This window comes from Salvia hispanica, chromosome 2 (assembly GCF_029641045.1).
Source record: "Salvia hispanica isolate PSC_SH4W2 chromosome 2, Shi_PSC_v1, whole genome shotgun sequence".
Taxonomy (NCBI): Eukaryota; Viridiplantae; Streptophyta; class Magnoliopsida; order Lamiales; family Lamiaceae; genus Salvia; species Salvia hispanica.
Window position 1 is genome coordinate 44,161,275 of NC_142693.1, and position 18,416 is coordinate 44,179,690.

General features: G+C 30.2%; 2 protein-coding genes across 4 annotated transcripts; one reads left to right on the plus strand and one right to left on the minus strand.

Annotated features, from left to right (window-relative positions):
- Positions 1-304: 304 nt before the first annotated feature.
- Positions 305-3,067, plus strand: LOC125215549 (uncharacterized protein C227.17c). Of its 2 annotated transcripts, none has more exons than XM_048116995.2 (4): positions 305-410; positions 1,114-1,226; positions 1,557-1,675; positions 2,667-3,067. In XM_048116995.2, exons 2-4 carry the CDS (start codon positions 1,145-1,147, stop codon positions 2,778-2,780), a joined length of 315 nt encoding a protein of 104 aa, XP_047972952.1. In that variant the 5' UTR covers positions 305-410; positions 1,114-1,144; the 3' UTR covers positions 2,781-3,067. The 2 variants fall into 2 exon arrangements, with proteins under 2 accessions (XP_047972952.1, XP_088920302.1); XM_089064176.1 differs by lacking the exon at positions 305-410 and adding an exon at positions 476-622.
- Positions 3,068-5,484: 2,417 nt separating this feature from the next.
- On the minus strand, positions 5,485-9,130 carry LOC125202072 (uncharacterized). Of its 2 annotated transcripts, none has more exons than XM_048100391.2 (5): positions 8,927-9,130; positions 8,757-8,864; positions 8,596-8,678; positions 7,884-8,086; positions 5,485-5,834 (listed from the first exon to the last, which is right to left on the minus strand). In XM_048100391.2, the coding sequence occupies exons 1-5, from the start codon at positions 9,094-9,096 to the stop codon at positions 5,757-5,759; spliced, it is 642 nt and encodes a 213-aa protein (XP_047956348.1). In that variant the 5' UTR covers positions 9,097-9,130; the 3' UTR covers positions 5,485-5,756. The 2 variants fall into 2 exon arrangements, with proteins under 2 accessions (XP_047956348.1, XP_047956350.1); XM_048100393.2 differs by having other exon boundaries at positions 8,757-8,849; positions 8,927-9,129.
- Positions 9,131-18,416: the final 9,286 nt, after the last annotated feature.

Consider the following 18,416-nt stretch of genomic DNA (forward strand, 5'->3'; position numbering starts at 1 on the left):
AATATCATATTTTTTAATTTATTTTCTTATAGTATTAAATTTAAATATAATATCACAAATTATAGAAAATAAATAATTAATACTAATAATTTATATAAATAAAATGAATGTTAATTGACTTCTCAACTAAATAATAGATGAAAGAATAATTAAACTTAAACTAAATACTACAAATACTTAAGCTTGAATAAATACTTAAAACAAATTCTAATTACACAAACTCAAAATTCTAAATTCGTAACATAGTTAATTAGTACTTACTAAACTTAACAATTAAATATCTTAATCATTTACTAATTATTTAGTTGATATAAAGCCTCCATCGTCTTCTTCATACGAACAGAACCCGTCGTCTCTCTATCTACGCTCCTTGTTTCCGCCATTTCCTCTTCATCAGGCCACAGCCACAGGTACGTTTCTTCCCCCAATAAATATATAAATGAGAAGGGGTGTTTTGCAATTTTTCACAAATTATGCAATAGCTACTCCATATTTGGGTAGCTACTGTTCAAAAAACGCAAAAATGGGGGATTTGAGATGCGTTTTGGTGTATGATTCTCCCTAATTCCTCAATCTTCCTTTCTTCCTCAATCTTTTACACGTCCGTGAGCTTGTTCATAAGGTCAATTTCCCTTCTCCGATGTTGCATTTTCTTCTTCCGATACCAGTCTACTCTTAGTCGTTTCTTTGATTTTTGTAGTTTGCGAGTTTGCTTATTCCAATTTTTGGATCTAAACATTGGAAATTAATGATTTGGTGAGCTATTGAAATTCGATGTCAGATTGTCTGATCTATTCATTGACTAATTAATCAGATATTAATTCTTAATATTTGAGAGATATAACAACAGATATTGTGATGCCGCCTTATTTGATTCTTATGTTGCCAACTTGACCTTTGCAGCTTACAAATCTTTACTTGTCACATAAAACTATTATTTTTCGTACTAGAAAAGTTGAAATATTTTATCCGACTGTTTTCAAGTTTGAATTTGTTTTTCCATCCTTGATATGCATTTGTAATGGTTTTTTGTGGTTATCATTTACTACTATATGACTATGGTAGATAATATAAGAGAAATAGATATGTTCAGTAATGCTCATCATTTTCCAGGCGTTGGCCTTAGCCATTAGTTTTCGGGACAATGAGCTCTGAAAATGAAGACGCTGCTCCGAGGAGGCGATTATCGTGCACCAAGTATTTTGATGCGCTCTACTTTTGCTATTGTATGATGGAATCTTCCATTCATTACTTCTTTTTGTAATTATAGAATTTAGGTTTGTTTCGTTTCTGTTTCTTTTGCATATGCTTGGTTTTTTTGTGAGTTGCAGCTTTGGCTGAGGAATATGATTGAAAACGTAGTGAGATTGTTGTATCTTGGGGTGGATTATCGGCAAATTTATTTTATCTAGAGTTATTGGATCTAGGATTTATCTTGATTCGGGCTAGTTTTAGGTTCTATGAGAATGAGCACACCAAAAGTTTGATATTAGCTTGCTTTTTGAATAATGAATAAATTCAAGGACTCCGATTGATCAATTTCAGTTTTATGGCAGCCCCTTTTCATCAGATGCAACAATACTACCGCGTTGGTGAACTTGACAATTGTTTCGGAAAATGGAGTGCTCTCTATGATTGCTTATGTCTCAAGACCAAAAAAGCTTCTGAAGTTGAGGTGTGTCTGTAACAATTGCTTACTTACTTTGCTTTCATGTTCGGTATTAAGTGTTTTATCAGTCTCATGTTTCAGGTTTAGGATGCATGCTATGTTATGAGTTGGTGTATGAATTTTGTGTCATTCTAGCCTTGATTTCATTATTGTGAATTGTGAATATGACATGTATGTCAGAGTGGTTAATTTTTAACTCTTACAAAGGTTATATCATTTGGTGTAATTTACGGAAGTAGCATGGATTAGGCAACTGTTCATGTAAATGTAAAATGTTATATTTATTTTAATTATGTCAAATGAACCATAAATACCATTCGTCATTGTTTTCTGCTTTATCACCTTCATTACCTCATTGAACACTGAGCCATGAGGCATTCTTAGAAGCTTAGGCATCATGAAGGAAAGAAGAATGGAAAGGGAGTGAAGGATGCTAATTGTGAAGAGTTTTCTATGGCATACATAAACTAATAAAAACTTGTGCTTTTCTCTGGATGTATGTCCCTTCTATAATCAGCTAACATCCAATAGTATAAAAATCGAAATAAGTTGGCAGCATGTGGTAGTATGATGCAGTTAAATCTCATTTTTGACTTGGGGGATGTTGGTTGGATTCAAACCTGCTCCTAGTAAGGGGACTGCGTATGCAATTTGACGTGGCTGCAATAATTGATTCGAGCATCACATGGATCTTTTAAGATATTGTAATAGTCCGTTTAGATTTCATGATCTTGTCCCCTACTCATACAATAATAACTTACTCTTGCATCTTATAGGCAAAATTTTCATGTTGGTCAATCTACACTTAATCGTCTCGTCTCTAACACTTTAAACACCCTAGTTAAATGGCATATCTGCTATAATGACCAATCTCACATGAGATTAAGGGAATGTTAGCTCACATTTTCCTTTATACTTGAGCCATCATAGTCTACTTTTTCTCACTTTCAGAGATTTTTTTAACTAACAGAAATTAGTATTCTTTATCTTGTTGCAGAGTATATTAGAAGCTCGCGAGAAAGCCCAGACTCATATATGGACCTTTCGGACCCGAAAAGAAGCGGAACACTTTTGGAATCAGCACTACGGACATCTGTATGACGACAAGTAGAAGTTTCTGCTCGTTCAGAATCTTGCATCTTTAATTCTTATGCCAATGGTATTATCGATTAAGTGTTCGAAAGAAAACCTGATCCTGTTCTCATCAGGTTAGAGAGTAGGACGAGTTACTGATTTTTCACATGGCTGGAGTCTTGTTGAAAAGAGGGTTATGTCATTTTAACATGTGCACCTCCATGGTTTTTTTTATATAAAGAGGATCAACAATGGTTCATCTTATCTATGTGATGACTTGAATCCTCGATTTATTAGTTGGAGATGAAGCATTTTACCAACTGAGCTTCACCTTGTTGTTATGTGTACCTCCATGTTTTGTCTAGCCTTACCTTGTACTCCCTCTGTCCCACTACAAGTGAGACATTTCTTATGGTTAAAGTGGAAAGAAAGTAAAGTAAGAGAGAATAATATAGAAGAGAGTCGTATATGCTACCTCTATCCCCCAAATTTTGACACACTTTGACCCGACACGGGTTTTAAGAAATGTAATGGAAAGTGAATTGAAAAAGTTGGTGGGATGTGGGTGCTACTTTTAAAGTATTACTTCTTCCGTCCCGGTTAAGATGACACATTGCTTAGTTGGCACGGGATTTTAGGAGTTATTGGTTAAAGTGTTTAATTGGAGAGAGAGAAGGTGAGTGTAAGTATTAAAGTAGAGAGATAAAGAAAGATGAATATTTTAATAGGAGTGAGAAAAAGTGGTTGAGTGTATTAATTGGAGAGAGAAAGTTACCAAAAAAGGAAATATGTCATCTTAGTTGGGACAAACTAAAAAGGAAAACGTGTCATCTTAAGCGGGACGGAGGGAGTAGTTTTATAATAAAATGTGAGTAGGAATGAGTTATTGGAATATGAGGTCCACTACTAAAAATGGTAAAAAGTGAAGTGTGTCAAATTTTCATGGATGGACCGAAATAGTAAACTGTATCAAAATTTGGGGGACGGAGGTAGTATATTACTCCCTCCGTCCCAGTTTTATAGTCACATTTTGCCATAAAAGTTCGTCCCACATTTATAGTCACATTTAGAATTTTCCATAATTGAACATAAAATTTTACCCCATTATTCACTACAATTACACCCAAATGCCATTATCAACACAAAAATAAACCAAAACAAAAATAAAAAAACCAAAAATTTAAAAAGGAACTCACTTTCAACGAACTCACTTCATTTATTACACACTCCACCATCTCACCCCTCTATCTCACTTCATTAATTACACACTCCACCAATTCCTTAAAACTCGTGTCATAACTAAATGTGACTATAAATCTGGGACGGAAGGAGTACTATATAAATAAAGGGTCTTACATTTATATAAATATAAGATAGGGTTATGGTCCCCAGACGTCAGAAGAACATTCGATATCTCTGTATTCTCTCGGCAAACTATTGCGAAGAATGTCTCTGATCGTTTGGAAGATCCATAGCTGTTGCAAAGCAATTCCAGCAATTCCACCGTTTCAATTCGTTATGAGTCAAGGTACGCTTCCGCTCTACAGTTTATGCTCTTTCTCTGTCATTCTCAGCTAATCATCATAGAGAACTTTATAATTGTTCATTCAATTATTCCAACAATATGTAATGGACATTGGGAGTTTATTTTTCAAATATTGTAAAAATATATTTTGAAATCATACTAAAGTTACTTAATTGTTTTATTAGTTAGACTAAAATCTAAATTTGATCCCTTATATTTTCTTAAAACTTTTTGGTCTTATGTACCAAATATGTGACCTTTTGGTCCAAACTTATCAGCGATGGGAGCATGAAAAGACTACCACCTTCCATTACATTTTCTTGGCAAATTTGACAAAGGAATTTAATTTACGAAATTATGAGTTAGGTATTCACAAACAATCTGAAAATTAAAAATGTGTTAATAGAAAACAGAATATATATTTTTATTCCACATAATAATCGACAAACATACCCATAATAAAATCATCAATAACGAGTCTCGTCCAATTTTGAAAGTTCTATCAAATAGTGGTCTATAATACTTTCTCCGTTCCATTTTAAGAGTTTTGGTTATCCGTATTAGTCCCTTTCATTAGGAGTGCCAATTAGAATCTTTCGTAAATGGTAATAGGCCTCATATTCCACTAATTTCATTCTACTCACATTATATTATGAAACTAATATATAAAAATAGGGTCCACATTCCATTACTTTTTTTTTTCCACTAATTTTTCTTTATTTCTCAAAATTATGTTGAACTCAATTGAGACTCCTAAAGTGGGCGGAGGAAGTAATATTTTCACATTTGCAAATAGATGCATTTCTTATTGGAGAAAATGCCAAAACTGGTCCTGAACATATGCTCATTTTATGATTTTGGTCATATATTTTATCTTTTGAACTTTTGTCACTCGGATCACAATTAGTCCTACACTAACAATTCCGTCAATTTTTAAACGGTTTTAATCCGATTTTGACCGATTTTGATGGTTTTAACAGTTCCATTCAGATTAAAATCATTTAAAAATTGTCAAAATCGGGTTAAATCTGTTTAAAAATTGACAGAATTGTTTGTGTAGGACCAATTATAATCCGAATTGAAATATTCAGAATGCAAAATTTCAAAAGATAAATATATAGAACCAAAATCATAAAATGGACATATATTCATAACCAGTTTTACTCTTCTTGTTTTAAAGGAGTGTTATCATACTTGCTCCCCACATACTTTTAGATTTATGAGAACAATATAATGAGTATAACAATCATATCTGATGTTCGATACAACATTGCAGTTTACATTACATAGGACATTGAAACTCACATATTCATGTAGTAAAAATAAATTAAAGAGGAAATACTTTGTAACTGGAAACTTATTTAAGAAAAAAAAGATATTTATTATTTTCTTAAATATTTTATAGCAAAAATAAGAATGAAAAGATTGAGAAAAATACTGCCATCATCTAATTGCCATGAATGAGCTATTTTTGAATTGGTTTACGGTTTACACCTTTTTGTCGTCGTCTTGATTTTTACCACCTTTCATAAGAACCCCCTCTATCTCCTCTTCCACATCCTTTACCTGCACAAAAAACGAATACCATTGCTTAAATTTTTTTGTGAGTATTTGACTATTATAATGTAATTTTATTTTCTAAAAAAATAGTTACTCCATATTTTTCATTCGACTAATGTAATGTAATTTTTTTGTCTTATGAAAAAAATAGTTACACCATTTCATTTTGATCCGTAAACTAAATTAGTCCAATTTTCATTTATGAAAACATTCTCATTATTTCTCTCTCTCTTTTATACTCCTATGTATCTTCTACGATATCTCTTATTTTTATTCTTTCTCGCTTCCTTAATCAATTGCATGATAAAATTTGTGATATCCATCGATATGACTATCTTTTGCGGACAGATGTTATTACGGAAATGAGTTTTGATTGCTAATAAGCTAGTTTTCTAAGATGAGTATCCTATTTGATGATGGTATGTAACATATATGTATTTTTTAGAGCTAAAACAAGTGCATTTGATTAGAGTCAACTCAGAGTGGTGGTTGGACAAAGAACACGTTGTGACCAACATGGCGTGGCCAGCAAGAACTCAAAGGTGGTCAGATAAGGAACCAACCGTGACCATCAAGGACGTTGACCCTTGAGGGAGACGGTCGATTGTCACGGACTCATCCCACATTGGTTGTGAGAGCAATTGGTATGGTGTTTATAGATTATATGGACTTTATCTCCTAATAAGCTACAATACTAATTTCTTAGGATGGATTCTCTTGTTTAGTTTATAACAGTGTTTTTGTTTAGTTTGTAACACTGTAACAAATGTAGTAAGAGGCTGTTCGATTTGTAAGATTATATCTTGAGATTCAATATGTATTCTATTTATAGTTCATGGGATTGAATTTCATAATTTAATCCTAGATGAATAATCATGTAATAATTAGTTATAACTATCTCACTCAATTAAAATAATTTTACAATTTAATACTAAGAGCATCCACATCGATATGAAAAAAGTTGTCCGTCTGTCCTTGCCAGCGGCAAGGACGAGCTCGTCCGCCAATGCAGCTTGTCCGTCCTTGCCAGCGGCAGGGCGGTGCTCTTAAATAAGAGCACGTCCGTGCCGCTGAGCAGACTGACGTGGCGGCACGCGATTGGCCAATGGCAATTTCGTTTTTTTTAATTTTTTTTTTAAAATTCGATTTTAATTTAAAAAAATCATTTTTAAATAAAAAAAATTATTTTCACACTTCTCAATAAATTATATCCGTTTTCTGCACACTTTTTATTTATTTTTCAATTTTTTCCCCAAAATATTCACATTTTAATTATGTAGTTTTATTTTTTACGATTTTAATTATGTAATTTTTATTTTTTAGGATTTAATTATGTAATTTTTATATTTTAATGTATTTTTATATTGTAGAAATATTTTTAGTAATTGGAGTATTTAAATTGAATAATAGAATAGTGGGATCCTTGAGCTTGTCCTTGCGAAAGAGCACGGATGTGGGTGTTGTGCTCTTGCCTAAGGACAAAGAGTAAAAGTGGGTCCGGATCCACCTCCGTGCTCTTATTTAAGAGCACGGATGAGGATGCTCTAAATGGATTATCATAGGATAATTAGTCGTGCAACTGAATTGACACCAAAATATATTATTATATCATATATAGGGCTCATAGTTTTCAATAATGCATATAAGTTCTTACTACAACTATAGCATTGTGATCAATGTTTATATATTTCTTTAAACATAGTATCACAAGCCATGTGCGGATACATGGGCCATGTGAAGTTTCGATACTTCTGTGTATTAATGATCAATCAAATTAATGTAGACCTAACTAAAATCATCAGCATGTGGTACTCGTGGATCTCATGATTGACATACTGCAAAATTCATTATGGGAATTTAAACATTACAGCTATTTAATGGAGGAGTAGTAGTATTTAATTATTATGGCAAATTGGCAAGTCTCCTCTTACAAACACATTATTTAGTTTCACATAGTTGAAATTGCATCGGAAATTTTTGTAAACTTTATTCGCGGCACATGCATTAATTTTAACAAAATAAATAAATAAATAAATCATGGTCAAATTAAGTTACCTTGTGAATAATGTCTTCAGCTCTCTTGGCTTCCTTAACAGCAACTTTAGCAAGATTTTCAAATGAATCGAGTGCCTTTTTGATCTTGGAATCTCCGGGGAGCTTCTCCTCTACCTCCTCCACAATCTTCTCCGCCTCCTCGGCCATCTCCTCCACCATCTCCGTCACGTGTTCCACCGTTTCTAAAGCTTGATCGATTTTACCTATGAAAAATTAATTCATACTTAATTAATCACTATGAACATTAACCATACATACTTAGATCGATCATATATTGTAAAATAAATCACGAAAAATAGTTAGATTTTAATTTGTCCAACACTTTCCAAAACTGAAATGTAAATCACTAGGTTTCACAATTTCACAATTATCCCATACGTCGTTCTTTCTGATGAAACACGTGATGATGTGGCAACAAGATTTCACAATTATCCCACCATCATTTCTAGGTAAACCATACGATGTCGTTATCTACCGTCCCCAAATCTGGTTTCCACATCATTGCGGGTTTCATTGAAAAACACTGTATGGGATAATTGTAAAATTTCGAAACATAGTACTTTATCATTTCAATTTTAAAAAGTCTAAGACAAACCAAAATTTGACTATTCTTTGCAATTTATTTGGCAATTCACCAGATTTTATACAAAAACCTTTTAGCCCTATCAGAAGCAATTTATTTGGCAATTCACCATAGATTTTATACAAAAACCTTTAAGCCCTATCAGAAGCCCTCCCTTGTGACCAGCTGCAGGCAGGATCACGGTTAGTAGAACTCCCCATAACCATTTTTTCCTACATTAATTTCAACAAAATTAATAATTGTTTTTCTAGAAAATAATTTCTTAATTAAAGGCATAAACAAAATATTACCACGGGGAGGAGGAGGAAGGGCTCGGTGAAGAAGAAGAAGACGACGAAGATGAAGAAGCCTGGGGTCGAAGGCTGCCCGAGATAGGTACAATTCTGTGCGTAGAGTGACTATAAATTTAATTTTAGAGTAATTCAAATTAGTGCAGGAGAACTTTGAAATAAAAACATACCTTAAACTTTGGTATTTGGTGTTGAAGTTTATGGAAAGTGGAGGTAATTCATCACTCTTTTTCAAAAGTTTGATGGGTGGGAAATTGTTGATTCTGAGGCAAGTTGTTCCATTGTTGAAGTAGCTACAACAGTCTCTTGATCCAGAATTTGTGATTGTATTAATGGACATGATTATGATATTTCTGTAAATGGCGCATCAATGTTAAGCAATGCAGCCTATATATATATAATATAGGTCTATATATATGCGCGCGTGTGATTTGTCCACAGTATGCAATCATGGGACATATATGAGCTGGAATTTCACAAATTACAACCTACTGTTTAGTTTTTTATTTATAGCAATTTATACTGTTTAGATACATGCTTTGATTTGGATTTTCCCACAATTTTGTGAATTTAATTCTTAAATACACAGACTTAGCATAATTTTTTATTATGCATTTTTATCACTTTGTGATGAAATTGAAATTGACTTGATAGCTGGAATTTGTGTTTGAGGTGCGAACTAGGGGCTATATGTAGGTTGGATCAGGTCAACCTCATAACGACTCAATCCAATATAATACTAATGTCTAACACAATTCGACCGGTTAAGAAATTTTCAATTGAAACACAAATTTGATCCGTTGTCTTCAAATCCAAACATGACCCACATGCAACATAAACTTGTTAAATGAAATTTGGAGAAAATTAGAAATAAATGAATCATCTGTACTTAATTAAGGATAAGATATGAAATATATTTGAAAAATTCACATTGGAAAAAAGTTAGACTATCGTCAAAACGGAAGCGAGCACCTAATACATACATTGTAACTACACTATAAAGCGGACAAACAAATCTCTTTTTTTGAAAAGAAAAGTTATATTCGGCATAACACTTCTATTGCATTGACGCTCTAATTTTTTCCCTTATTTTCCATCATTTTCTCTTTCTACTATTTTTAATCTAAATAGTTATGTTAACCTTTACAAATAAAAAAAATGTAATAAAGTCAACTTTTTATTTATCCAAAAATTTATATAGAAGGGTCAAATATTTTCTTATTTATATTAAACAATTTAAATTTTAATGTTATCAAAAGATGTCGTTTCATAATGCACAATATATTCGATTTAAATTTTTTTGCCATATTTATATTTATAACAAATATTATAAACCACAATATATTTGATAATTAAAAATTCACAATTATTTTTATCGAAATCATAATAAAATTTATATTACTATTTTAAATTGAGAAAATAGCTATTTAAATTATGATATTAGGTTAAATTTTGGTTAATCACATTTGTATGTACATTGATATCTTGATATTCAAAACAAAATTGTTTCAATGAAATAAGAAAAAAAATGTTACCTTTTTATATTTTATGGAATAATTAAAAATTTGACCTTCTCATATAAAAATTTTAAGATACGTAAAAGTTGACCAGGTTAGATTTTTTAAATAAAAGTTAAGACGGTTATTTATATAAAAAATTAAAGAGGGATAAAATACAAGAGAGATTACTATGAAAATAGCTTCTCTCTTCCTATGGACTTATTTACTTTATAGTGATATATTAGGAAATGCAGTATACTGGTGATCCCTCCGATTTTCAACTTATTAGCCTTTTTTATTTATTTATTTATTTATAATTAAGCAATAATTCAAGACATTTTAGCTTTATTGACTATTTTGATACATATAATTATAAAATAACAATTCATATTATATTTTTTTATATTTGGATGTTCAAATCATACCAGTGCTATAGTTATTATTTGATAAAATGCAATTATAATTTTTGGTAAGTTCTCACCAGTTTCACAAAACTTGAAAACATGTACTCTCTCTGTCCCATAACAAAATATGCAATTTTAAGGTTGGTATGAATTTATAATGTGTAACTGGTAAATTAAGAGAGGAGTAAAAGTTGTTAAAATTTAGTAGATATGATGGGATCTATAAATAATTATAAAGTAAAAAAGGAGGAGGAAAAAGTTGTCATAAATAAGTATGGACTATTTATATAGGATGGATAAAAAAAGAAATATGACATATTTATGTGGGATGGAGGGAGTAAAAAACTACAAAGTTTTATATTTAATATAAAACGAAGTCTTTTTTTATGACACTCAAAGCTGCATTTTTCAATAAATAAATATTTATCTTTTCTTTTCTTTCTTTTAGTTGTCCATTTATTTAATTTAATTTAACAATACTCATTTTTTCCCTTAAAAATATAGACATATTATACCCACCATTAAAAACTAATAATAATATTTCTACATAGGGCTGTTAAAATGGATATCGGGAATTGGATACCCGATATCTAAACCCGAAATATCGGGTAACTGGATACCCAATACCTGATTTTTCGGGTCTCGGGATCGGGTTCGGGTATAGGATTTTTGGATTATTGGGTATCGTGTACCGATATCCGATCGGGTATACCCAAATTATCCGATTTTTTTAATTTCTTTTAAATTTAATAAATTATGTATCTATTTTATTATTTAAAAATCAAATGTACTCCCAAAATCCTTCACTCTTAAGTCACATTTAGGGTTAAGGTATGAATTGTGATGTTTATTATGGATGATAATATGAATATTTTATTTCTATTAATTTGTAGTAGTTTTTTTTATCTTAAACTCGAACTACTTCATGTTTGTATCAAATTCAAACTACAAGTTTGTATTTCTGACTTGTAGTTAATTTTCTTAAAAAAATAATTAAAAAATATTATAAAAAAATCTACAATCAGAACTAGATACCCGATTTTTCGAGACTGGATACCCGAGTCGGGTACCCGAAATTTTCGAATCGGGTATCTGCGGGTACCCAATTTGACATGCCTATTTCTACCACTAACACTATTTTAACTACTCTATTCATCATCTCTATTATTTTACCAATTGTGCATTAATTCTCGTGCCGCTCCAAATATCTCCATTTTTCAGCGTCACAGAAGACATCATTTTGTACGTATATAAATAAAACGATTAAGAAAAACTTAAATTCATAGTTTAATATTCCGTTTTCTAACCTTATTCTAAGAATTTGATTAAACTGGATAATTTAAATAATTACTAATAATAGGGCGGAAGATCCGATCAAATCATTTAAAACAAGACTTTTCCTCATATTCCATATTTTATCTGATATAAAAAAAGATCATGTGGTCTTTAGATTAATACTCATGTATGACTAATGAGTTTGTCATAAGATTAGATGAAGAAATTTATAAGTCTTGCACATGTTAGAATATTTGATTAGTGGTTGCCTAGTATCTCAAGTTGCCTAATTTCTCTATACTAATATTTTTCACATACGATGTTACGCCAGATATATCATTGGCTGACAATTTTATAAGTGACAATTTTGTAAGTGTAAGTCATTTTCATAATTATTTTTGAGGGCAAATATTTAATATAAGTCTATTCTCGCTATCCACCTCTTGCACCTTTAGGGCAACCCATATCCATCATATTATTGTGTCCAGGCACGTCTCATAATTAATGTTATCAGTAATGTATGTTTATGTATGTATGATATCAATTATCAAATGTATGTGCCTGTATGTTTTATCCTCATGTGCAACAACTTCAACTTAGTTAATGGTGTGTCAATGCGAGGTGTAATAATTGGTATTGGATTCTACGTCGCCAATGTAGTCTCTCCATTCCTAAAAATTTTGTCACTTATTTCCTTTTTCATTTGTCTCTAAAATTTTGTCACCTTTCACTTTTACCATTTTTTGGTAGTAGACTCTACACTCCACTAACTCATTCTCACTCACATTTTATTTTAAAACTAATATATAAAAGTAGGACCCACATGCCACTAACTTTTTTAACTCACTTTCTATTATATTTCTTAAAAACCCAAAATGGTGACGAATTTTGGAGGACGGAGGGAGTAAGGTGTAATTATAGGTATTTGATTCTAGTGGTATATTCACTCAAGTTTAATTAATCAATCCAAATATTATACAAATTACAAGAATATAAGAGTAATTATAGTACTTAACGTTGAATTATTTAACTTGAACGAAAAATGAGAGCATGTAAATTCATTTTTTAGTTTTGATCAAGACTGTTTTAAATTAATAATTTAAAGCACCTAAAAGAATTTTAAAATAAAGAATGATAGATATAATTAATCAAAAGATTCAAGACATCTGAAAAAGCTTAACTTCCTAACATTGAACATGTTAATTAGTTGGCTAACTATTAGATAGCTAAATACATACCAATAAGCTAATTTTCGACTTTTAAAGATCCTACATATGCGTGGGAAACTAAAACTGTCTACTATTTCATTCCACAATTCCACTATCACAACCACAATTCCACAATTATCTCAGGAGTGTTCAGTTTCATAGATGGATTTGGTTGGCAAAGTGTTGTGATGGGATATGGAAGTGGGTTCGTAGCTGGGATTGGAATTGGTTATATGATTATAAGAAGTGGAAGGCCAAGATGGTTAGTGGAATTCTTTTTCGGAGTTGGTTACAAATATAAGATGAAGAAGAAACGCAACCGGGCTGCACCAACACGCAGGGGAACTTGATGGAAAGCCATTAAGGGTTTAGTTTCTAGTGTTTGATTTGAAACTATTGCTTGTGTTTTAGTCGTGTTTTCTATTTCCTTTTACCTTTACTTCTAATATAGTTTGTGATGTATTATGCCAATATGTTCTTTACTTTGAAAAGCAAAATCTGCATTACAGAAAAATTGATGAGTAAAACTTTGGAAAATTTAAAATAAATAAACATTCCATTTCAAATTTCAAAATACACCCACCACCATTTCACTGTCAATTTTTTTGAAGCATGAAGTTACAGTTTGTAATAATTTTCAAAATTCGAACTATAAACTAGGTTTGCATCATAAATTGTAAAAGAATGTTCTTTTATTAAATTCCTTAATTATCGCCGACAAAATAGTACTCTTTATCAATTTCCATTATTTAGCATATTCAGTCGAACTAATTACAAAGACCATTAGCTTATAACTCTATCGAACAGCTCACGCTATAGGTATTCAATGAGTGGCTCACTTGACAAAACACTGTAACTGAAGAAACCAAATAATTTCTCCAGGCTCAAAATAAAATTTTACTTTTTTCACCAAATATTTTTTCTCCAGACCCAAAATAAAATTCTATTTCCATGGTTGATTTCTTTCTATGGGCCCAACTACCGATTTCTAACTTACATACACCAATAATTAAATTATTTTAAATACTGCTCAATGCTCTTATCATTTAAGTCTAGATTCATGAGAATATGAGATTACTCAGTTTTATCACTAGTGTCATGGACTAATGAAATGATTGTTTATTTATCTTTTACTAAAATCATAGCAAATTTCATCTGATAAAATGATAACCAAGACTGTAGGGGTGTATAATTAAACTCAACTTACTAGAGATAATATAATTCGTTGGATGGTGTATACAAAATAATACAGTAGAAGATACAATATGAGATAATTCGAAATAATATTTGTTTAGGATAAATTTAGTCATATGAGTGAAGATAGGTTAAATAATCATGAAATAAAATGTAATTTTAGATTGTAGAGACAAATCAAGATACATTATTACGGAATAAACTTTTGAGAAAAATGCAACTAAACACAAATAAATTAGACACGATATTTCATAAATAAACATGATAATCGAACAACCCCTTATAAATCAAAATCAAATAGTACATATAATCTGATTACATCGTGACAAAATCAAAATCACAATCATAATTATTACTCTAGTAGATATGCCTTAATTAAGATCACTTTCACCGACTTAGTCAAGTACTTGACTAATTCTTATTAGAGGCATATTAATAATCATGGCATTGAAATTACCTTATGTATTCCCATTTGTTACAACGACCTTATCATATACTATCACAGACGCACATGTATAGATAGGTATCATAGCTCAATCTCAAAATCACTACACCTGAAAATTAAGCCCGAAATGGAAAAAACTTTTTATTTTCTCCTCCTTGCTCTACTCATACAACTTCACTATTTGATGAATTATACCTCAGCTAACACCAATATCACTACACACGTTTATCGTTATTTATTTTGTTTTATACATTTAATTTGATATTATTACATAAAAAAATATTGTTGGTATTTTTAATTTTTTTACATTGTTCACAAAAATTAATGCTTGAGTTATCCCGATTATTCATTTTTTATGACTTCAAAAGAATTTAATAAAATGACAAATCGATATATTTAACCGACAAGGTCTCGAGACCTTGTTGGTTCAATAATATTTGCAACATCATAGATCATGGTATTTGTTGCTCTACCATCAAATATCTACTTACGAAGTACTCCCCCGTCTCAAGGAAGATGACCCATTTCTTGGGTGACATGAGAATTTATGCAATTTTATTTTGTGTTTAAACTGGAGGGAGTAAAATAAGAGAGAGAATAAAGTAGAGCTAAAGATGTTTCTATTTTTAGTAATGAGTCATTTTATAAATTGGAATAAACTAAAAAGAAAAGTAAGTCACCTTCAATGGGACGTAGGGAATCAATATTTGTCATTACATTCTTCAATTGGACGGAGAGAGTACTATATTTGCCATTACATACTTCGGGGACTAAACGACAATTAGAGATCTTTTCTAGCAATTTTCACATTTTATGCCTTTTCTGCCTTAAATAGGATCCATTTTATATTTTTCCATATTACATAGGTTTTGACTGAAAATCACAAAAAGAAGGAGGGACCAAACTGTGATAACTGATTCTTTGGGGGATTTAACACCAAATCTTCTGAGCAATTTCATGGGATTAGGCATTTCACGATCAATTGCGATCCATATGTTTCGGAGTTAGATTCACACTTCATCTAATGTTTGAATTTGAGAAGGGTATTTAGAGAGGACAGGTGATGCATATATTATTAATCTATAATGTTTCCGCAAGTGCATGGTATAGCTATGACAAGCAATAGTATTGTATCTATTAGGGTGTGTTCGATTGCCAAGATTAAATTACATGATTAAATATGTATCATGTTTAGTTTATAAGATTAAATCCTACAACTTAATCTCAGATGAATAGTCTCATTATAATTAGTCATAGTCTCTCTCCTCCAATTAAAATAATCCCATAACTTAATTCTAGATGGATAGTCTTATGATTATTAGTCATAGCAACTGAACGCCACATAAGACTACTTCTCTAATCCTAATTACTCCAATTTGTTCAATTACATTGAGCGTGTTCTTGGAGTTCGAAGGTGTTAGTGGCTAGTAATGTGTAATTTGTTCTTTTCTTTATTATATGGCTTTTGGTGACTTGATTGGGATAACCTTTATTGAAATTATCCCCTTTTTACTATAATTACATAATTAAATGAAGGGGAGTGAACAATTGCTAACTCATAATTTAATTGCTAATTATAATTAATTTAAGGCCATAAAGTTTTAGAAAACGTGTGGTCTACAATTTGCCACATATAATTTCGTTTTTATTAATAAAATAAAAAAAGATGAAAAAAAACTCCAAATTAGGGTTTAATTTGGATGAAAATGTAATATCGTGTTTCGAAAATATCAACACAATGCTTTGAGAATGTCAACACAATGCTTTAAGAATGTTAACCCATTGCTTATATTGACATTCTATATGTATTATATTGACATATTTTATATAGTATGTTGACATTTCTGCTGTACGGAAAAATTAATATTTTTTTTATTTTTTTTTCAAATTTTGACGTCAGAACATATGCATGTAGGATATCGTTGGAATCCTTATAAAATTATCTTTAATTTGATATATGTTATATGAATTTAAAGTTTTGGGATTTCTTTTAAAAGTTAGTTATAACATGTAGTTAATTGACATTAATACCACTATTGATATTTTTTGGAATTAATCCTATGGCCTTATTAACGTTTTTTGTTGATCGTATTGACATTTCGGGATTGATGATCTAGGCCTTTAATTTGAATATCTAATGACTATTATTTAGTTGTAGTTAACAATTAAGTATTGAGTTAACAATATAACATTCCCCTAATATGCAAAATGTTAAATCGGTACAAAAAGTTTAAATTTAAAACATTCTACCATGTGTGCTAGACGTTAACTCTTCCACCGTGTGTGCTTAATTAGGCGTGTTGTGAACTCTTTAACCAATGACGGAACCAGAAATTGAAATGAGTCGGAGCTGATTTATTCTAAATAATATTATTATTTAATAAAATATTTAATTTTATATACTCCATATGATATATTTATATCCCACCTGTCTCCTAAAAATAGAATTTATTTTCTTTTTGATTCGCTCCCGAAAAGTAGGAACTTTTGATTTTAGGAAATATTTCTCTCTGTAAAGGTGATTCATTTTCCAATAACACACTTTTCTTTCTATCTCTCTCCTACTTTATCAATTTAGCATTGCAACTCATACAGTTTCAAAAGTTTGTATTTTTAGGAGACGGAGGGAGTAATATTTATGAGAAAACCGGATAACAATTTTACTAAAATTCAATAATTCGTCATTCTGAAATTCATAAATCACAAATTAAAAACTAAGTTCCTACCTATTTAGTTCTAAAATAATAAATTAACTTATAATTCACGCATCACTTACATAGTGGATAAGTACTCTTATAGTATAATTTTAGATTGATTAAATAAATAAACAAATCACTATTATAATATAATAAATATATATTTTTAGATTGAATAAATAATTAAAAAATAAGCACATGTGTAATTTTATATTAATAAAATTTGAGTTTGTAAATGAAAGCAATTGTTTTTACATTTAAATAGGAAGTACACGCAAACTACCTCCGTTCCGCAAATGGCGTATCCAGGATTTTCAATTTTGGGGTGCAAAAAATAATAAACTTAAAATTTCAAAATGTTTCTAAATTTTTTTGTTTCGTTGTTATGTTTTTTCAGTTATTTATTATTTTAAATAAAATCTTTATCGTTATTTATTTTTTCAAAAGACTTTATTTTAAATAAAAATAAATTATTTTAGGGTATCACGTAAATTATACATTTGAAATACAAATATCCATGTTTTGTTATTTAGTAATATATAATATAGATATGAATATAATGAGGATTATGAAATTTTTTTAAACGACAAAAATAAGCAAATCACTATTATAATATACTAAATATATATTTTTAGATTGAATAAATAATTAAAAAATAAGCACACGTGTAATTTTATATTAATAAAATTTGAGTTTGTAAATGAAAGGAATTGTTTTTACATAAATACACGCAAACTCCCTCCATTCCGCCAGTGGCGTATCCAGGATTTTCAATTTGGGGGTGAAAAAAATAATTAACTAAAAATTTCAAAATGTTCTAAATTTTTTTGTTTCGTTGTTATGTTTTTTCAGTTATTTATTTTTTTAAATAAAATCTTTATCATCATTTATTTTTTTCAAAAGACTTTATTTTAAATAAAAATAAATTATTTTATAGTA

Coding starts and splice junctions, on each gene's coding strand:
- LOC125215549 (XM_048116995.2), top strand. CDS start 1,145: ATGAGCTCTGAAAATGAAGACGCTGCTCCGAGGAGGCGATTATCGTGC. Junction 1,227..1,556: donor TGCGCTCTACTTTTGCTATT/GTATGATGGAAT, acceptor GTTTTATGGCAG/CCCCTTTTCATCAGATGCAA. Junction 1,676..2,666: donor AAAAAGCTTCTGAAGTTGAG/GTGTGTCTGTAA, acceptor ATCTTGTTGCAG/AGTATATTAGAAGCTCGCGA.
- LOC125202072 (XM_048100391.2), bottom strand. CDS start 9,096: ATGTCCATTAATACAATCACAAATTCTGGATCAAGAGACTGTTGTAGC. Junction 8,865..8,926: donor ACCAAATACCAAAGTTTAAG/GTATGTTTTTAT, acceptor TTAAATTTATAG/TCACTCTACGCACAGAATTG. Junction 8,087..8,595: donor GCTTCTGATAGGGCTTAAAG/GTTTTTGTATAA, acceptor AATTTTTCATAG/GTAAAATCGATCAAGCTTTA.